This window comes from Mustelus asterias, chromosome 16 (assembly GCF_964213995.1).
Source record: "Mustelus asterias chromosome 16, sMusAst1.hap1.1, whole genome shotgun sequence".
Taxonomy (NCBI): domain Eukaryota; kingdom Metazoa; phylum Chordata; class Chondrichthyes; order Carcharhiniformes; family Triakidae; genus Mustelus; species Mustelus asterias.
Window position 1 is genome coordinate 17,770,370 of NC_135816.1, and position 21,104 is coordinate 17,791,473.

Genomic DNA, 21,104 nt, shown 5'->3' on the forward strand with positions numbered 1-21,104 from the left:
GGAATTTTCCCGCCAGTGGGCCGTGCAAAGGTCCATTGACCTTGGGTGGGATTTTCCAGTTTTGGGGCAAGCCCAACCAGAAAATCCCACCCAATATGTTTAAAGCCTTTTTGATTACCTAGGGGCTTTGGGGGGGAGGGGTGGGGCTAAAGTTTCCCACTATTCTTTCCATGGCAACAACTCACCCAATCAGAGTTGATTTACCAACCAATCAGGACCCTTTCCTCCTGTAGTATAAACTGTGGTGATTGTTGATAAATTGGCATTCTGTGTTTGTCCTGATGGGTGCAAGATGAAAAGATTTGGCAACATGTCTCCCTTTTCAGCAATTTTCAAGTTAAAAGGCCCACAACAGGATTTAAAGTAGCCGTGAGAAAGAAATTGGAAAATTGTTCTGACTGTTGAATGAAGGACTGTCTGAACAGTGTTTGTGAGCACCATCCACTGTGCTATGCACAGAGACTAATTTGTTTAACACTATTGTTCTGCCGTTTTAACTTTGTTCATTGTTTTCTCTAGGTGAAGACAAATGTGTATCATTTTTGAGAAACTTGCTTCATGTTTTTAGTTCCGAGTTGTTTGAAAATGTTTGATTTTTCCTTGGGCTCGAGAACTGGGAATATCACACAAAATGTGGTAATTTGAGTTATTGGCACATTGTAGCGATCAATAATCTGACGTTTGTGGGGGTTGGCAGTACACATAGACAGGCAACACATAGAAAGGTTATGGCACAGAAAGAGGCCATTCAGCCCATTGTACTTCCACTGAAAAATAAAAACATCCCTGCATGCCCACCAAAGACCAAATGTCCTCACATTGTTGGGCTTTATTGCATGTGGAGAATGGGTGGCACAATCCAGTTGAGTTTTGTACTGATGTGCAGAAAGGGATCATGGAGGCAGCGACATGGACAATGGAGTAGTGAGGTGAGGCCCAGCGATGGTTAGCTCCATGCAAATGGCGAGCCACGGGTGTCATTAGCAAAGCGGAAGATGCTTCAGCAGCATCATCAAATGTGTGAATGTGTATCAGAGTTTCTGGAGGCACTGCAGCCCTGTGGGCAAACAATGGAGGGGTCCATTCATTCTATGAGTGGTTCAATTTCTCTGTCATGTGAACACCATTGAAAGAGTGGTGATCCTCATGGAGAGACTCATGGAACATAGCACCAAGTGCAGGGGATTGCGCACAGGCCTCCATAGCATAGCCTCATCTATGAGGGATAATGAACGAGCTGAACCACTCCAGTGAACCCTTGGTGTGCAAGTCAGTCCCAAAGTGGGCAGTCTAAAGCCAAGGAGTGATCCCTGCCACAGTGCCCTGATCACTGAAAGCAGATCCCCGACCCCTTAGTCAGGGACACCAACACTGCATGTTGGTCTGATGACTGAGGTGGTTACTGCACAGAAGCAGGTCACCCTGGAAGTGCCAAGTCCCGCTAGGGCTAAAGTATTCCAAGAACACAGACCATTGCCATCTCAGGCAAGACAGGCAGCAGCCTGCCTCCAATTACAGGCACTGAGGGAGCACCTTGCAGAAATGACCATCCAAGAGCATGTCAATGCATGCATGTGCACTTGCAGTTTCACTAGGTGATAAAAATTTGTTAACTCTAGGAGAATCTAACAGTTAGTGAGAATTAAAGATTTTGACATTCAATATATAATAAATGACTCAATTTTGGCACATGTGACTGGAGGGTCAGTCCTCACACCATCACGTTTATTATCAATTTCCTACTTGTAATATATTTGCATGCCATGAATAATTATATTAAGACTTTTAGTAATTCCATCCTACCTTCAAGACAAAGGCACTTGGGAATCTCGCGGCACCCGGTTTATATTTATTTAGAGATGTCGTGCTATAGTCAACTTTGTACGGTTGTCCCTGAGGTCAGTGATTATCTTTGCTGGACTCTGCGGCGCAAGGGAGGGCAGACAGAGAATGGCGGCTTGCCTGGAGACTTGGGTGAGTCAGAGATGGTGGGAGATTTGGGGTGTGGAGTGAAATCGTTGGCAAGGAGGGGTGAAAGAGGAATCCAAGGAAGGACAGTGGGTAAGGTCGGGCATGGAGGAAAAGGCTTACCACCTGGATGTGGTGGGGAGAAAGGTGGTGGGAACAGTCAGTCAAGGTAAGAAGTGTCAGCACTGTCCAAATGTGCGTCCATCCCAGGGGTGTTGCCTTGCAGAATCTATACAGAGCTTTGAGTTCATCTACAACATTTCACTTATCCCCATTGAGAGAGGTCTTGGACAATGTCCTTCACAATGAAGGAAGGGCCAGCTGAGACTGCAGGTTCAGCTCTGTCTAACAGTGGCGGGTACAACACTGGACACTAACGTGAACATTCAGTAAAGAGAGAACACAAAAACACAACATTGCTTCTTCCACAATATCGAAATGTCCCAAACTCCCCCATCAATTCTGCAAATCAAGAGGTGTGCCAATACATTTAGCTCTCTGATTAAGCTTGCCTTAACAAGTAATGATGACACCCACATGAATAAAGAGAAGCCAATGTAATGTGAAATATTTGCCAGTGAAATTTAAATTTGAAAAACACCCGTGTTATTTTATGCTCTTGGTAAGTCTGTTGTTATTGGCAATGGGGTTGGGCAGGGACATTGTGGCCATGGTGCAGAATTTGTCCAGGAGGCTTTATTACAACCTACCCATATCTGCTGCATTGTCAGCTGAAAAAAATTCCACCTCCCCCAGATGTGGCTGTGGTGATGGTGGTGGAATGTTTTGTCGTGGGCATGATCGGAATTGAATTGCATGAGGATCTTTGTGGGGGTTTCAAAGACCTGAAGATTATAAGAGGAACCGAGTTTGATATTTTTTATTTATTTGAAGTTTTTTTTTTAAGAAGCTGAGAGATTCAAGCTGACATTGATTATTGATGGATGGGTTGGTCTTCTGTTGAAATGCAAAGTTTGCTCTTTCCACAAGAAGCTGTATGATTTTTTGTGGTGTCTCGTATCTGATCAACGTAACTTTTATATTGGAAATTTATCTGAAGTTTAAAGAGGTTGTTTGATGCTATAAGATCCATGAGAGTTAAAATAGTATTACTAACCTCAATGGAAATATATCCTGCCTGTTAATAATGATATAAAGGCACCAATCACTCATAAAGGATTGTGCAAACACATTGTGGATTCACTTATTAAGAGCAGAGACACGTGAACATGGAGAGAGAGCTCGATGCTATCAGGAGCAGAGCTGTGTGTGCTGTGTCCTGCTCCAGCCTGAAGTGAAATTGAAGCTGGATCACATGACACACTTCCCTTTAAGTGATGGCGTTTTGCTTTCCCTCAAAGGTATATTACAACAATATGGATTCCTTTGTCGGACGTTTAACGACTCCTAAGCGTGATAATATTTCTTTCGAATCCTGGTTGCATGGCCTATCTTATCTGGATTAACTATCATCTGACTCGTGTTACTTAAAACTGGTTTATTAAAACTGCATAAAAGAGAGGTTACAGAGTGGTTGAGTCTCTGATGAATACAAACTCTTTTGTCCATTCTACAAAGTCTCTAACGTAAGACTGCTGATGTCACTGTTGCATCAATACCAACTACACTCATTGCAATGACTATTCTATTAACTCATTACACTACATATCCATCAGGGTAATGTTAGCTTAACATCCTGTTTGAAACAATTTCACTCATAAAACATTGAAGTGTGGAGGTTAGCTGAATCTGTAGCTGTAGATCTGGGGTTTGGGGGATTGTGTGTACGTAATTTTCATCCCTGTCATTATTTTATTGTTACAAATGATCAGTTACAGATGTCAACACAACTGGATATTGGACCTTATTGTTCTAATCAAACTCTTTTAATTATAGACTGTGATCATTTGTAATTCTATCAACGCAAAATGACCACGGATCGATTACCTTGAAATGACATACCGAGTTTCTGAGTCTCCAGAAATTTTATTTTGATCCTTTTCATATTTCTGTTTGGATGCAGGCGATGTGAAAATGAAATCATTTCAACAGCTTCAGTGTTTGAATAAAGAGATTGTTGCGGACATCAACCACCCCAATGCTGAAATTGAGAATGTTCACAAAGGATTGGATTGGGTATATGGGCTGGTGGGAGCGATTGTTAGAATGGTTAGTGCTATGGTGAAAACAAGAATACACACAGTTCTTACGTTGTTTGTGAGATCTGCTATAATTTTGAGTTTTGATGGATGGTGTGTTTGTGGACAAGGATGCCAACTGGATAATACTATTGAATTGACTAAAATAACTATACAATTGATGTCCAGCTAACTCCTGGCAGAAAGAACAGAGAATAATTAGAGAAAGTGTGTGAACAAGGGTTTAGAACCATAGAATCCCTACAGTGCAGAAGGAAGCCTTTTGGCCCATCGAGTCTGCACCAACCACAATCCCACCCTGACCCTATCCCCATAACCCCATTTATTTACCCTAGCTAAGGGCAATTTAGCATGACCAATCAACCTAGCTGGCACATCTTTGGAGTGTGGGAGGAAACCGGAGCACCCGGAGGAAGCCCACACAGACTTGAGGAGGATGTGCAAACTCTACACAGACAGTGACCCAAAACCGGAATTGAACCCGGGTCCTGGTGCTGTGAGGTAGCAGTGCTAACCACTGTGCTACCATGGCGCCCATTAGTAAGTGAACAACGGTTTACATTACCTGTGTACCTTTATGTCCTGAGCTATCAATGGGATCAGCACATAATAGGGAAATCAAACTCTACTGAGCATGGCACACTTTGTGTAGATGGGTCAAAGACAAGAGTGTCTTCTTAAATTAAGGAACTGATTGAATGTTTTTAAGGCAAGGATAGATAGATTTTTGAACAGTAAAGGAATTAAGGGTTATGGTGAGCAGGTGGGTAAGTGGAGCTGAGTCCACGAAAAGATCAGCCATGATCTTATTGCATGGCAGAACAGGCTCGAGGGGCCAGATGGCCTACTCCTGCTCCTAGTTCTGATGTTCTTATGATGAAAATTGTGTGCAAGTCACTCATTTATGTCTCTGAGTGAAGCTGTTGATCAGGTCATTTGTGTTTCTAGTAAGAAAATAATGGCAATAGTTTGTGAGGGTAATGTATAGAGGGCAAGATATCAATGGTAAGAGGATGATTAGGAGAGATTGTGAAGAATGCAATGCACTTTGCTGGCTCTGTGCTATCATCTTTATGGATCTTTGAGGTATTATGATTTAGTGGTAGGATGCATGTAATTTCAAGATCAAAAGCAGAATTAATCTGAGATGTGAGTGACCCACTGTTTAATGAATCATCATACACAGGTAATCATGCTAATTGTGTTGCATGATATCTCATTCGAGACTTGAGCATTCATATTGAATTGTGAATAGTGATGTCTCAATAAACACTCGATTCTGCATTGTAATAGCTGCTGGTGTCCTCACTCTGAGGTTTATAATTAGGAAGGAAATTAGATCAAGGGAGCAGTCCAACAGCCAGTAGAAATTCTGAGGATAAAGCATGCCATTCTGACAAATAGTAGGAGCCAGGCGCAGACTGAGAACCGTGTCGTGAATCCCTGATTGTGCAGGGATAAAATATTTGCCTCTACTATGCTCCATCTGCAGTGTGCCACTCACTCCCTGTCGCCAACATGATGTGGAGTTGCCAGTGTTGGACGGGGGTGGGACACAGTAAGTAGTCTCACAACACCAGGTTAAAGTCCAACAGGTTTATTTGGTAGCATGAGCTTTCAGAGCACTGCTCCTTTAACCAACACCACTCACCAGAGTATGCAACCCTCTGAAGCAAGGCGGGTGCCCAACAATGTACCCTTAGAGGCATGAATGCCTTGAAAGAGCTTCTAAATTAGGTGTTCTCCCTGATAGCACTGACAGGGTGGAAGTTAGCAATGGACATGCTGGGCTAGCTAGTTTATCGGTTTTCACGTTTATCATTTTGATCTCGTTTCAAGCTCTGTCAATGTATTTCTTAGAGGAGATAGTCTTTGTTAAAGTGAGACACGTGTGACAAACAGCTTGGAGGTCAAAAGCATTTATTTTGCACTAACTGGCCTTTCTCCCACACAAAATGGGAGGAATAATAAATACCCACTTGCCAGCCCTTTCCTTTTCAAACCGCTGACTAATATGTAGCTTTGCTGGACCAACAGATCGGTAAAAAAGTAACTCTGGTTTTTTTTTTTTAATTGTCTTCGTGAAATGAGTTTGGCAAACTTTATTCTTTGGTTTACAAATGAATGGCATAGTGGCATAAATCAAGTTCAAACACATTGGGTTCATTTTAAATGTTGCAAATTGTGTCAAGTGGACATGTCACATTGGATTGGACACCATGGGGAAAGGTAATATATATGTGTGTGTGTGTGTGTGGGACTGATCCAATATTGGCCACTTCACACAATAGTCACAAGTTAAAATTACCTCCCGCCAATGCATCAACAATGCTTAATACAATCACAGCAAAAATTCATATCTGAAACAAAACATTTTTTATGAAGGCAATACTTACTTAAAATCAAATCTAAGAATAGTGCCAAGTTCATTATGTTCAATTTTGTTGCAATTATCTGTTGAATGGATTGCCCAGCTGAGTGTTAACACATTCAAGGTTTGGTAAACTGCTGCCGCTGTTATGGTTTAAACAGAAGCTGTATAAGTTCCATCATTACTGACCAGCATCTGTCATTGTCTCCTCCCATACTGCGACATGAGTAGTTGTGTCTGCACATTTCCCTGATGACGAGACAACATCTTTTTCTGGCCTCTTTCTTGAATCGCGTTTCATTTTCCAGTCATACCATGCTGCGTTTTCTTTCTGAAAATTGTAGTTTCAGCAAAAAACTGTTGCAGGTAAAATAGACTCGAGCAAAGTGGAAAAGTGGTTAGCTTTTCCCCAGTGTTTCTCTCAAAGCCAATGATCAATCATTCATAATGTTGACTACCACACTTGGATCAAATATTTGAAGGGTTACATCCAATAGATGTGCTCCATATTGTAGACTTTAGAACAATGTTATCCTAACAGGAGAGTTTGGTCATTTCCATTATTATTTGTTTATATTCTCTTCGGAAGTTGTGGTTTAAAACACCGTATATTATGGCGTTCAAGCAGCTGTTGAAATATGCCATGAAATAGCTGGCAATGAAGAGCTGCTCTGGTATCATGCTAGCCAAACGTGGATTAACCGCAACCGCCAGGCCAATAAAGTTCAATGGTGCCCAACAAACAGCGAAAAGCACAAACACCACAAACATTGTCAGAAAGTTCCTAAAGTCGTGGGGATTTATTTTAGATCGACTGTCAGGCTTAACACGCCTCCTAACTTGGATGACAAAGATCCAGATACGCAGGTAGCAGTAGGAGACGATGCTGATCGGCAGAATGAAATGGATGACCACCACGATGACTGTGTAGAAGGAACTGGCAGACTGGACGAATGTGCAGGAATAGATACGAGGATCATACTGAAGGGATTCCACGAAGAAATTGGGAACGATTGCTACACAAGTCAAGACCCAGACCAGGATCACGAAGCACGATGTACTCCTATTGCTGAAGATTTTGTCATACTTTGAACCATGGCAGATGTAACAGTATCTGTTGATTGCAATGCTGGTGATGTTAAAAATGGAACCAATCACACTCAGCCCCATGAGGAACCCACTAATTTGGCAGTGGATGTAGCCAAGAACCCATCCATTGCGAAATATTGCTATCAGGATGAGGGGATACGGGTAGATTGCTACGAGGAGGTCAGCGACGGCGAGGCTCACCACAAAGGCGTTACCTATGAAAGAGCACAGCTGGTTAGTTCAGAAGTGAATATCATTGTTGTCAATTACGATGCTTGCACTGGAGCTTATTAAACATGCAGCAGGTGGAGGAGGTCGATACTAAAACAATTCATTGATCATTTAGTCATTTTAAAGTCCAGTTCTAATTAGAGTTCATCTGGCTGCAGCGCTATTTCTAATACAACTGGCTCCGGATCCTCAATGTGATTGTTTTGCTCTCGTGTATCTGCTTTGGGCCAAATCCCAGAGAGCCAGATGAGAGGTTCCTGTTGAACCGGACTGCAGCAAGAATTCACTTGTTCAGAAGGGATGGGAGGAAAATAGTTGCGAAATATGCACAGAGGTGGTTGTGGTGTAGTGGTATTGTCACTCAGACTCAGGTAATGCTCTGGAGACCTGCACTGTTCAAATCCCACCACAGCAAAGGTGAAATTTGAATTCAATAAAAAAAATGAAATTAAAAGTCTAATGATTACCATGAAACGATTGTTGTACAAACCCACCACTAATGTCCTTGAGGGTAGGAAACCTGCTGTCCCTACCTGGTCTGTCCTACATGTGACTCCAGAATGTGGTTGACTCTGAAATGGCCTAACAAGCCATTTAGTTCAAGGGCAATTAGGGATGCCCACATCCCATAAACAAACATGTAGGCTGTGATTCTTCCATCCTGCTGTGCTAATTTTTTGGCGCAGCAGGCCATGAGAATCGCGCGGGAGTCGATGCGCGGGATTCGCACGAGAGTTCACACCCTACTAGCGTCTCCCAGTGCTGGATTTCCGGCACATTCCGCTCCGTGCCGGAAATTGGCGAGGAGAAGGGACTAGCATTTAAATGATGTTTTAAATATCATTTAAATGCTATTAGCGGGCTCGGGACTGAATTCTCAGGGGCTGCTAACCTCTCCCACCTCGTCAGAGTGTTTCACTCCAACGGGGATTACACTAGTTCCCCACCTTTGGGGAAGGAGTGGCCCGACTCTGCTGGACTGAAGAGGGGACAATCGGGGCCCCAGGGGGTCGGGGGCAGGGAGGTGATGCCCCCTGGGCTGGGGCACCCTGTCAATGCTAGCTTTTGCCTCCTGGCACTGCCAAAGGGACAAAATGCCCAGGAGGTGCCTTAGCACAGCCCATCGGGCATCCGGCAGTTCCAAGGGGTGGGGCATGTGGGGGTGGGGCCAAGGGGGGCGGGATCTGATGGGATGGGTCCCTGGGGGGGGGATCGATGGATATGTGAGGGATCCTGCTGCCACTCTGCCATTGGAATCGATGGGGGAAGGAGGGGATGGGGCAGGCTGGGGGGGGGGGGGGCGCGGGAATGTCTGCCGTGGGGAGGAGGGGATGTCTGCTGGGGTGGGAGGGGGGGGAGTCTGCACTGTGGGGGGTGGTGGGGGGGCTGGAGATGGGGGCGGGGGGATTTGGGGGGGCAGTACTGCAGGGGTCCCGGGCTGGCCAGGGATCGAGCTGGCCAACAAGTGGAAGGCTGACAGTCTGGGGCCACTGCGCTTGGGCAGAGGTCCACTGGTTTCAGCTTCCCAGGCGGGAATAGGTGCTGCCCTCTGAAATGTAATGATATTCATGCTGATGGCCTTTGCATTGCACAGACTGTGGGAGATCCTAGTCTAAGCTCCCACTGAAAAAAACCAAGTCAATTACTCCAGTTTTCCCGCGAATTCAACACTTCGAATTTTTTTGGGAGAATTCCGCTCGAAAAGTGAGTTAAAAGCTAAATACTGCGGATACTGGAATCTGAAGCAAAAACAGAAAATGCTGGAAAATCTCAGCAGATCTAACAGCATCTGTGGGGAGAGAATAGAACTGATGTTTCAAGTCCAGTTGACCCTTTGTCAGAGCTACGAACAAAGCAGAGATTTATACTATGAGGGTGGAGTGGGACAAAGGGAATGTAAATGAGGACACAGAAAGCTGAGAAAGGTGCTAAAAGTGTCCATTAATGATCAGAATGTGTGAATGGCAGAACAGAGGTACAGATGGTTAAGGGACTGCCTGGGGTTTATGGCAATTGACCTGAAGGGATTGGGGGGGGAGGGGGAGATGGAGAGCTGGAATGGAGAAGTGGAAAAATGGAAGTTAGAAGGATGATAAACTGGATGGATGAGGTGAAATAAAATAAAATAAAATAAATGGAAATGGGGTGAAGGTGAAGGGAAGAATCCATGCTCTGAAGTTGTTGAACTCAATGTTCAGTCCGGAAGGCTGTAAAGTGCCCATTCGGAAGATGAGGTGTTGTTCCTCCAGTTTGCATTGGTGATCGCTAAAACATTGCAAAAGGCCAAGGACGGGCATGTGGACAGGAGAGCAGGGTGGTGTGCTGAAGTGACAAGCGACAGGAAGGTCTGGGTCCTGCTTCTGGACGGACCGACGATGTGCAGCAAAGCGGTCACCCAATCTGCGCTTAGTCTCTCCGATGTAGAGTAGACCGCATTGGGATCAGTGAATGCAATAGACCAGATTGGAGGGGGTGCATGTGAAGCGCTGCTTCGCCTGAAAGGGATGTTTAGGACCTTGGATAGTGAACAGGGAGGAGGTAAAGGGGCAGCTTCTACGATTGCATGGGAAGGTGCCGTGGGCAGGGGGATGAAGTGTTGGGTGTGATGGAGGAGTGGACCAGGATGTCCTGGAGGGAACGGCCCCTGCAGAATGCTGACAGGGGGGGTGAGGGGAAGATGTGTTGAGTGGTGGCATCATGCTGGAATTGGTGGAAATGGCGGAGGACGGTCTATTGAATGTGGAGTCTGGTGGGGTGAAAAGTGAGGACAAAGGGGACCCTATCCTGGTTCTGGGAGGGAGGGGAGGGGGTGAGAGTGGCCCGGGGGATGGGTTGGACATGCTTTGTCATCCACAGTGGGTGGAAAACCACAATTGAGGAAGAAGGAAGACATATTGGCAGTGGTATTTTGGCAAGTGGCGTCATCAGAACAGATGCAGCAGAGATGAAGGAGTTGAGAGAATAGGATGGAGTCCTTACAGGATGTGGGGTGTGAAGAGCTGTAGTCAAGGTAGTTGTGGGAATCGGTGGACTTGTAATGGAAAATATGGGTGGCATTTTCCAGAAGTTTGCAGGTGGAAATAATAACGACATGAACCGATGTAGCCAACATATTCCTACTTCTATCTTCTGGATATATTTTTTACTGTCTCCTAATGATTCAATTTTAATATTTTAAACCACGACTAATTCAAAGCCACGATTGAACTGTACAATGTCTCCCTACAAATTAATTATCAGCATTTCCAATGACTGAATAAGTGATGTGTTTATGATCATTACTGGATTTTTGTAAATTATTTCTATGTTGCAGATGCTTACTATTTCTACTATTTCTATGTTGCAGGTCCTTCAGTTTATTGTCTCTGTGTAAAGTAAATTATCTTCTTGTTACATTTTATTCCCTTTTGGTGTTTAGGGAATCAGGATCAATTATTCTGCTAGCTTTACCATGGAAACCTTAGATTAATGGTCTCAGCTATCAATTCTCAGACATTTGAATTTAGCTAGCTTATTTAAAAAGGACTACTCTTCACCCCATTTATCTTGTTTACAAACCAGGCCAAACCTCTTTATCACTGCCAACATACACAAAGGTACTTTGGGCACAGCAAGTTCAAATCTGCACTACTGGTTTTAAAACCCAATCTGTAAACTGTTCTGTACACTGCTGTTAGCACGACCTGTGAAATTAATGACCTGTGCTTAGCTTGTGGAGACTGGACACCCAGGGTGGGATTTTCTGCTCTTGCGATGAAGGACATTGTGGTGGGTGGGACCAGAAATTTCAGAGTGTGGCCAAAAGTCAGTTTTCTGCTAGCATAAAAACGAGTCTGCTCCTGATTTTAATGGTGGGTCAGGTTGCCACATTGGGAACCGTATGTGCATGACTTTTCATCTCATGAATGCGCAAAAAACCAGCTCATTGGAATCACGCCCCCCACTCCAAATCTAATGGCCACACCACAGGTTAATTGGACTGGTGTGAATCATGATCAGATATGATGGATGTGAATCTATTGAACTGCCCTTTGAGGTTTATGCCCGCAATCTTCACCTATCTGGCACTGCATTGCACTCATGGCTGCTCTGACTCTGTGCCAAGGCAGAAGAAGGTTAACTTACCCTGATGCAGTGGATGAGGTCATTCATTCTTTCTCGGCATTGGATAGTGGTCTTCTTCTGAGGAAGGCAGTCGCCGGTGGCCCTGCCAACCTCCTCCCAAGCCTTGATGGTGAGGTTGGTGGACCTTCAGCTGCCATCACAAGGATAAAGGATCATCGACCCATCCTGGACTGCTGACTGCAGTGCCACCATTGTCTTGTCACTGAATTTTGGGGATCAGTGCTTATCTCTCCTCGGGGTCATCCCAGTGCTTGTCATGACAAGTCTTGGGCTTCAGAGAGCGAATGTGAATGTAAATGGCATCCAGAAATACCACCTGGTGAGGTAACGGTGGGGTGGACACTCCCAGACTATCACAGCACAAAATACAATGTGCTGCTCGCTAATACATCAATAATGAGGTGTAAAGTGGAGGATCTGGCATGGCATCCCACCCTGCCAACCGGCGTGAATCGTGCCAACTTCCCCGCCTGCGGCTGCACTTATAGTCTCCGGTGCAGAAAATTCTGTCACCACAATAATAGTGAGTAATGATTCTAGTAATTCACAGCTCCAAACAGGTAACCTCCTGCTTCTCAGGGCCAGACTGTTCCGACACCAGTGCCCATTAGGGATCCTCTGCTGACCTTCAGTTTGCACCTATAAATAAGCTCACTCCAATGCTGAAGGTAAAGCGAGGCCATAGGATCATAGAAATCTTACAGTGCAGAAAAAGGCCATTTGGCCCATCGAGTCTGCACCGACTCTCTGAAAGAGCATCCCACCCAGGCCCGCCCCCTGCCCCATTCCTATAACCCATATCGTGGGCAATCCACCCAAACCCACACATCTTTCGACAAAAAGGGGTAATTTAGCATGGCCAATCCACCTAACCTGCACATCTTTTGACTGTGGGAAGATGTTGGAGCATCATTCTGATGAGTTAATCCCAGAAATACACCAAGGATCAGTCTAACTCTGATTGGGGAGGGCTAACTGACAGAACTCAGTAATGGTACAGTGGGCAGAAAAGGGAGGAAGAAAAATTGCCTTATCATCTTTTAATATGTCTTGCATTCTATGGCTTAGGCCTTCTGGCCATAATGATGATGACAACTCTGTTTAAATGAATGGCTTCCCAATGAACTTATGACTGGAAAGAGTCTGTGTGTGTGTAGTATGGTGCACACATCTGAAGTAAGCTGTAGCCACGCAAGCTGCAGGCTGCCAATTTATTTTTTTCAGTTAGTTTCTAGTTAGAAGATGGTTCATCTGAGGCACTTTGGCCATGCTAAATTCTCCCTCAATGTACCCGAACAGGCACCAGAGTGTAGCGACTAGGGGATTTTGACAGCAACTTCATTGCAGCGTTAATGTAAGCCTACTGACACTAATAAATACATTTAAATAAACGTAAAAATATATTGTTGTTCCTTTACTGTCACTGGGTAAAAATTCTGGAACTCCCTTGCTTAAGGCATTTTGCGTATACCTACAGCACATGGACTGCAGCGCTTCAAGGAACGGGCTCACTGCCACACTCGAGGGTAGTTAGGGACGGGCAATGTCTAACCAGTGACATCCACATGCCATGAAAGAATGTTTCAAAAAGCACCATTGCAAAAGGCCCCAAGACAAAATTAGCCAGTTGATCCAAACAATCTCAGCAGAATGGCCGAAGGAGTTTGTGGAAATGAAATTTAGACTGTCACTATCTTCAGAGATAATGGAGAGAAAAATTGAAAACAAAGGAATTCTTTTAAATAGAGATGGATATATTGGGCTTAATGGCTTTGCTAAAACAGACTTGCAATTTACCCACGTTTTACTCCAGCAGGTCTTAAGTTGATGGAAGATAAATGGCATTTCTCCAGGGCTGTTACTAATCTTTCGCTGACGTTACAGTAAGAGATCAGGGATCTACCTGAGACTTTCAAGCACCCAAAAACATTATATTTATTTGATTCACAGTTGGACTGGTGACTTTCCTGATGCAAATTTGCTCTTACATTCTTTCATTGGCCAGCACTCATTTCACTTCATTGCTTGGGCACTAACATCAGAGTTGATGCGGTAAGCACTAATCTGGTAACTCGTACCTCAGAGGAACTCCTGCCTGACAGCCTGTCGGTGCACAACACTATGACAGATGTTATTGGGCTGAATGGATTTGAGTTCTTTCCCAAGCTATAGTGCAGATTTGGAAGGAAAATCATCATTTTTTTCTCACAAACAAGTAATAGCTTTTATCTAAAAATATCAAATATTGTCTTTGTAGTGGCATAGATCAATGAGATTAGTTTTCAGGAGTCTGCTGTCAGACAAATTGTCTTCCAAAATGTTTCCACAAGGCTCAGAAACATCAGAAATATAAATGAGCATAGGACTTTAGCTTAGGTTCTCCAAACTACAGTAACAAATCAAGTTACTTGGCCAGTGTCAAGAGAGTGTGATGCCTCATTGATTGATCCTGTGAGGCAGCCACAAGCTTTCAGGTTTAAGAACGTAAGAACTAGGAGCAGGAGTAGGCCATTTGGCCCCTCGGGCCTGCTCCGCTATTCCATGAGATCATGGCTGACCTTTTCGTGGACTCAGCTCCACTTACCTGCCCGCTCACCATAACCCTTCGTACTTTACTGTTCAAAAATCTATCTATTTTTGCCTTAAAAACATTCAACGGGGTAGCTTCAACAGCTTCACTGGGCAGGGAATTACACAGATTCACTTCCCTTTGGGTGAAGAAGTTCCTCCTCAACTCAGTCCTAAAGCTGCTCCTCCTTATTTTGAGGCCATGCCTCCTAGTTTCACCCGCCAATGGAAACAACTTCCCTGCTTCTATCTTATCTATTCCCTTCATAATCTTATATGTTTCTATAAGATCTACCCTCATTCTTCTGAATTCCCATGAGTACAGCCCCAGTCTACTCAGTCTCTCCTCATAAACCAACGCTCTCAACTCCAGAATTAACCTAATGAATCTCCTCTACACCCCCCCCAGTGCCAGTATATCCTTTCTCAAGTAAGGAGACCAAAATTGTACACAGTACTCCAGGTGTTGCCTCACCAGCACCTTATACAGCTGCAACATAACCTCCCTGTTTTTAAACTCCATCCCTCTAGCAATGAAGGACAAAATTCCACTTGCCTTCTTAATTACCTGCTGCACAAGTAAACCAACTTTTTGTGATTCATGTACAAGGACACCCAGGTCCCTCTGCACAGCAGCATGCTGCAATTTTTTACTATTTAAATAATAGTCCATTTTGCTGTTATTCCTACCAAAATGGATGACCGCACATTTACCAACATTGTACTCCATCTGCCAGACTCTTGCCCACTCACTTAGACTATCTATGTCCCTTTGCAGAGCAGACGTTCAGTGTCCTCTGCACACTTTGCTCTACTACTTATCTTAGTGTCATCTGCAAACTTGAACATACTATACTTGGTCCCCAACTCCAAATCATCTATGTAAATTGTTAACAATTGCAGTCCCAACACTGATCCCTGAGGCACACCACTAGTCACTGATCGCCAACCAGAAAAACACCCATTTACCCTCACTCTTTGCTTTCTGTTAGTTAACCAATCCTCTATCTGTGCTAATACATTCCCCATAACACCATGCACTTTTATCTTATGCAGCAGATTTTTGTGCGGCACCTTGTCGAATGCCTTCTGGAAATCCAGATACACCACATCCATAGGTTCCCCATTGTCCACCGCACTCGTAATGTCCTCAAAGAATTCCAGTAAATTAGTTAACCATGACCTGCCTTTCATGAACCCATGCTGTGTCTTCCCAATGAGACAATTTCTATCAAAATGTCTTGCTATTTCTTCCTTGATGATAGATTCAAGCATTTTCCCACTACAGAAGTTAAGCTAACCGGCCTATCATTATCCGTCTTTTATTTACCTCCTTTTTTAAACAGTGGCGTCACATTTACTGTTTTCCAATCTGCTGGAACCGCCCCAGAGTCCAGCGAATTTTGGTAAATTACCATGAGTGCATTTGCTATCTCCCCCACCATCTCTTTTAGTACCTTGGGATGCATTCCATCAGGACCAGGAGACTTGTCTACCTTTAGCCCCATTAGCTTGCCCAATACTGCTTCTTTAATGACAATGATCGTTCCTAGGTCCTCACCTGCCGTAACCTTCTTGTCATCAATTTTTGGCATGTTATTTGTGTCTTCCACTGTGAAGACTGACACAAAATTCCTGTTCAATGCCTCGGCCATTTCCTTATCCCCTGTTATTAAATCCCCCTTCTCATCCTCTAAAGGACCAATGTTTACTTTAGCCACTCGTTTTCGTTTTATATATTTGTAGAAACTTTTGCTATCTGTTTTATATTCTGAGCTAATTTACTCTCACAATCTATCTTACTTTTCTTTATAGCTTTTTTTGTGGCTTTCTGTTGACCTTTAAAGCTTTCTCGATCCTCTAGTTTCCCATTAATCTTTGCCTCTTTGTATGCATTTTCTTTCAATTTGATGTCTTCCTTTATTTCCTGAGATATCCATGGCTGAGTATCTCTTTTTCTACAGTCCTTCCTTATTACCGGTATATAGTTGAGCTGAGCACTGTGAAAAATTGCTTTGAAAGTCCTCCACTGTTCCTCAATTGTCCCACCATAAAGTTTTTATTCCCAGTCTGCCTTAGCCAACTCCCGACACATCCCATTGTAGTCTCCTTTGTTTAAGCACATGTCACTAGTATTGGATTTTACCTTTTCACGCTCTATCTGTACTTTAAATTCAACCATACTGTGATTGCTTGAACCCTGCATCCTGGGAGGACTCAGGAAAGTTGCAATTTCAATCTGTATTGCACTGTAGTTAGCATTAGTACAGAAATTGTAGCAATATCCAAGAAAGTTGCCATAAATTTAATTTATTACCTGAATCTCACTGTGCCAGACAACACCAGGCTCCCAGAATTCCTGGGTTGGAGAGGATGGGGAGGGCTAGGAATTTGAGGCAGTATCCAACGTCCCATCTCCATGTTCATATCCCTGCATCATCCTGATACCCCATCCCCCTTGACTCAACATCCCACCCCCACCTCCACCAACCTAGCACCACATGCCCATCATTGCACCAACAGCCCCAACCCCCCTCCCCCCATAAACAAAAATAAGTTTCTCTGATGTTCTGGGAAATTTTGTCCAATCTACTTATTAGATGCCCTAGTCAAGCTCACACCAATTGCTGAAACTCAAAGAAGGGTCCCTAGAGGCTTGTGGAAGAAAGTTGGTGGCCCATGGAGAGAATTGATTACACTTTCCCATTTCCTCTATCCCCTTGACGAAACTCAGGGGTGGACCAAATGTGGGTAGTTTTGCCTCCCACCAGAGAGAGATAAAGAGATCCAATTGAGTACCGTTTGGGTGGCACGGTAGCACAGTGGTTAGCACTGCTGCTTCACAGCTCCAGGGTCCCGGGTTCGATTCCTGGCTCGGGTCACTGTCTGTGTGGAGTTTGCACATTCTCCTCGTGTCTACGTGGGTTTCCTCCGGGTGCTCCGGTTTCCTCCCACAGTCCAAAGATGTGCGGGTTAGGTTGATTGGCCAGGTTAAAAATTGCCCCTTAGAGTCCTGAGATGCGTAGGTTAGAGGGATTAGCGGGTAAATATGTGGGGGTAGGGCCTGGGTGGGATTGTGGTTGGTGCAGACTCGATGAGCCGAATGGCCTCCTTCTGCACTGTAGGGATTTTTCTACTGATGGAGAACTTTAGCCATGTAAATACCCTTCCTTAGATTTGAGGTCATTTTCCCAGCTGATAGCTGGGACTAAGATACAGAAGAATGTTACTCCACTCCACAAGACTTGGTTGAGTGGACTCTCTGGAATTTGGGAAAGTGGGAATTAAACATCTCCTCTCATGTATAGCACCGAAAGTCCAAAGTAAGGTAAACTAGCACACAGGATTGTTAGACTGTAAGTGTGGGGCACTTACAAAGCAGCTGTAACCTCTTTTAGTTGATGATTGAAACTTATTCTCTGAAAACCTATTCTGAACTTTGTAATGTGAGGGATAAGCAGCAGAATCCAAGAGTTTAAAAGGAAGTATACCCCCCACCCCCACAGAAAGACAGGAGTAATGCAGACTCTTTGACAACTGATAACGGTGCTTGATGAGCTTAATGAAGTTGGTGTCATGCATATGGACTTCCAAAAGGTGTTTGTTAAAGTGCCAGCAGTTTGTCAGCAAAATTGCTTTATTGAACAAATACATCCACTTAGTGCAAGTTAATACTAAGTGTTAAGAATAATAGATTTGCAATAAGTGCAGTGAACTCCCTTTAATTCTAAGAAAATAGTTAATTGTGTATTCCAAATAAAACTTAAAGACGAGAGACAGAAGACTATCAATTGGGTGGCACAGTGGTTAGCACTGCTGCCTCACAGCACCAGGGACCTGGGTTCATTTCCAGCCTCAGGTCACTGTGTGGAGTTTGCACATTCTCCTTGTGTCTGCGTGCGTTTCCTCCGGGTGCTCCAGTTTCCTGACACTCCAAAGATGTGCGGGTTAGGAGGATTGACCATGCTCAATTGCCCCTTAGTGTCAGGGGAATTAGTAGGGTAAATGCATGGGGTTACGGGGATAGGGCTGGGTGGGATTGTGGTCGGTATAGATGCCATAGGCCAAATGGCCACCTTCTGCACTGTTGGGGTTCTATGGTTCTATACCAGAGGGAATCACTGATTCATGTCTATGTGAATAGCAGGTTTACCATTTCCTCCTCTGGGTTAATGTGACAGAATGGTCAGATAGCATCTGTCCTACTAAAGCTAGTTTCTGAACACTATTGCCATGGCGTTATAAGCCTGGATGGTATTAATTGAAATTAACAAAATTGAATCTCTTGAATTTTGTAAGTGAGAAAGAAGGTGCTAATAAATGCCTTGTGTACAAATATTTTTAAAAATGGCAAACTTTACTGGCAAGATAAATTGAGTACGTTGGATCAGTTTAGAATATAGTCCCCAGGAGTTGTTGGGTCATCTGAATGAAGTATTTAAAATAATGAAGTGAATCAACAAAGAGATGGGGAATGACTCACCCCTTTCTCAGTGTATTCCAAAGTAAGACAACATCCCTCTAAGTTTAGAACTGAATTCAAATCCAGGCAAAATATTTTCACACAGTGTAAGCGAATGTGGAATGTTAGGGCCTCAAAGGTCAGAGACATGGAAACAACTGATTCTGTACCATACGGCGAAAGGACAGGGAACTGGGATTAAACAGGTAAGAGACTGCAATGGCTAATATGGACTGAGTCAACTTCGTGACCCACATGTATTTGTCATTCTTGACAAGAATAACACATGAGATGACTGGGAGTAAGGGGAAAAAAGGTAGTTTCTAAGGGGGTCAGAATGCCACTTCATTTATTCATTCACAGGATTTGGACATTGCTGGCAAAACTAGAAGTTATTGTCCACTTAACCTCTCTTGAGAAGATGGTAATGAGTCACCTTCTTGAACCTCTGCAATCCATGGGGTGCAGGTACACCCACAATGCTGTTAGGAAGGGAGTGCCAGGATTTTGACCCAGTGATTGGTAAAAGAATTCCACATTAGGAAGGTGTATGACTTGATAGGGAACTTGCAAGTCCAACCTTGTTTCAATGTACCTCTTATCTTTGTCCTTCTAGATAAAGAGGTCACAGGTCTGGAAGGTGCTTTTTGGAAGGCACCTTGGTAACATTATGTGGTTTTTCTTTGTTCTTTCATACGGGTTTAGTTTAGGCAGGCATCATGATCGGCACAGGCTTGGAGGGCTGAAGGGCCTGTTCCTGTGCTGTACTTTTCTTTGATTTTTCTTTGCATCTTCTAAATGCCATTTATTGCAAGCCACGAGGAGCTGGTGGGAAAGGGGGTGAATGTTTAAAGTGGTGGATTGTGTGCTGATCAAACAGACTGCTTTATCCTGGACAGTGTTTTAGAGATGCACTCATACAGACAAGTGGAGTGCATTCCATCAGGAGATGATTTAAGCAGCCTTTGATCTCCTTTTGTAGCCATTGCATTTATTCAGCTGGTTCAGTTTAGGTTATTGACCTGTGGTGACACCAGTGTGTTGCTGGTGGAGGACTGACAGTGGTAATGCCATTGAAAGTTATGGGTAGGTGATTAGCCCTACATATAAACACAAGTAGATGGTGGCATAGTGGTTAGCACTGCTACCTCACGATGCCAGGGACCTGGCCTTGGGTGACTGTGCATACTCCACACAGATATTCCCCCTTGTCTGTGTGGGTTTCCTTTGGGTGCTCAGGTTTCCTCCCACAGTTCAAAGATGTGCAGGTTGGTGGATTGGCCATGCTAAATTGCCCTTTAGTGTCCAAAGATTTGTAGATTAGGTGGATTAACCATGGTAAATGCACGGGGTTACGGGGTAAGATGTTCATTCGGAGAGTCGGTGCAGATTTAATAGGCTGAATGGTCTCCTTCTGCACAGTAGGGATTCTATGGATAGTCAGGGTCAGTGAATTCATTCTCAGATGCCATATCCTTACTAGTTATGGCATGAATTTGATGGGCCAAATGCTTTCCTTCTGTGTCATGATTAGTCTATGCCTCTATCGCTAACTGAACCTCACATGCTACCTAATTCCCTGCACCCATTTCACCCACCGACACAATCATTATCAGACATGACTCATATCTCAGATCCATAGTCTCACCTCATTCTCACACACTTAGCACTGCAATTCTGTTCAGCCATGATGGGCTCATCACCCGAACACATTGCGCCACATTCAGGGGCACTTTGCTCTCTCTCATACAGAACAAGGTGGCCCACAATTGGAGAAGCCAACAGGGGACTATCTGGGTCCAGCTGCATGTCCTTGCCCTGATGGAGGAGATGGTGCTCACTGCTATTTAAATGGAAACGAAGATGATGGAGTGCTCATATCCATTTCATCTTTGACCTCTCATTTACAAGCCGCCGGTGGTTTTGAGGATGTACCTCTTGCTTTCTCCACTTACCCTCACCACCTCCTTGCACCTGTGTCTTTCTGATATCCAAGAACTGGAACCTAATCAGGCAGGGTTGTAAGGACAAGAAAGGGAAGAAGAGATTGGTGGTGAAGAAACACTGTTATTCAGTCTGAAGCTTGCAGTCAACAGCTCATAGACTGTAAAGAATATCTATAGGTGGGTTC

The 21,104-nt window shown here is 44.1% G+C and overlaps 1 protein-coding gene across 1 annotated transcript in view; it reads right to left on the reverse strand.

Moving 5' to 3' along the window:
* Positions 1-7,032: 7,032 nt before the first annotated feature.
* The window catches only part of mtnr1al (melatonin receptor type 1A like), a 32,056-nt gene continuing 17,984 nt past the window's right edge, over positions 7,033-21,104 (reverse strand). The window contains exon 3 of the mRNA XM_078231563.1: positions 7,033-7,802. Within this exon, the coding sequence (XP_078087689.1) occupies positions 7,033-7,802 (770 nt within the window). The remainder of the gene's footprint in view (positions 7,803-21,104) is intronic.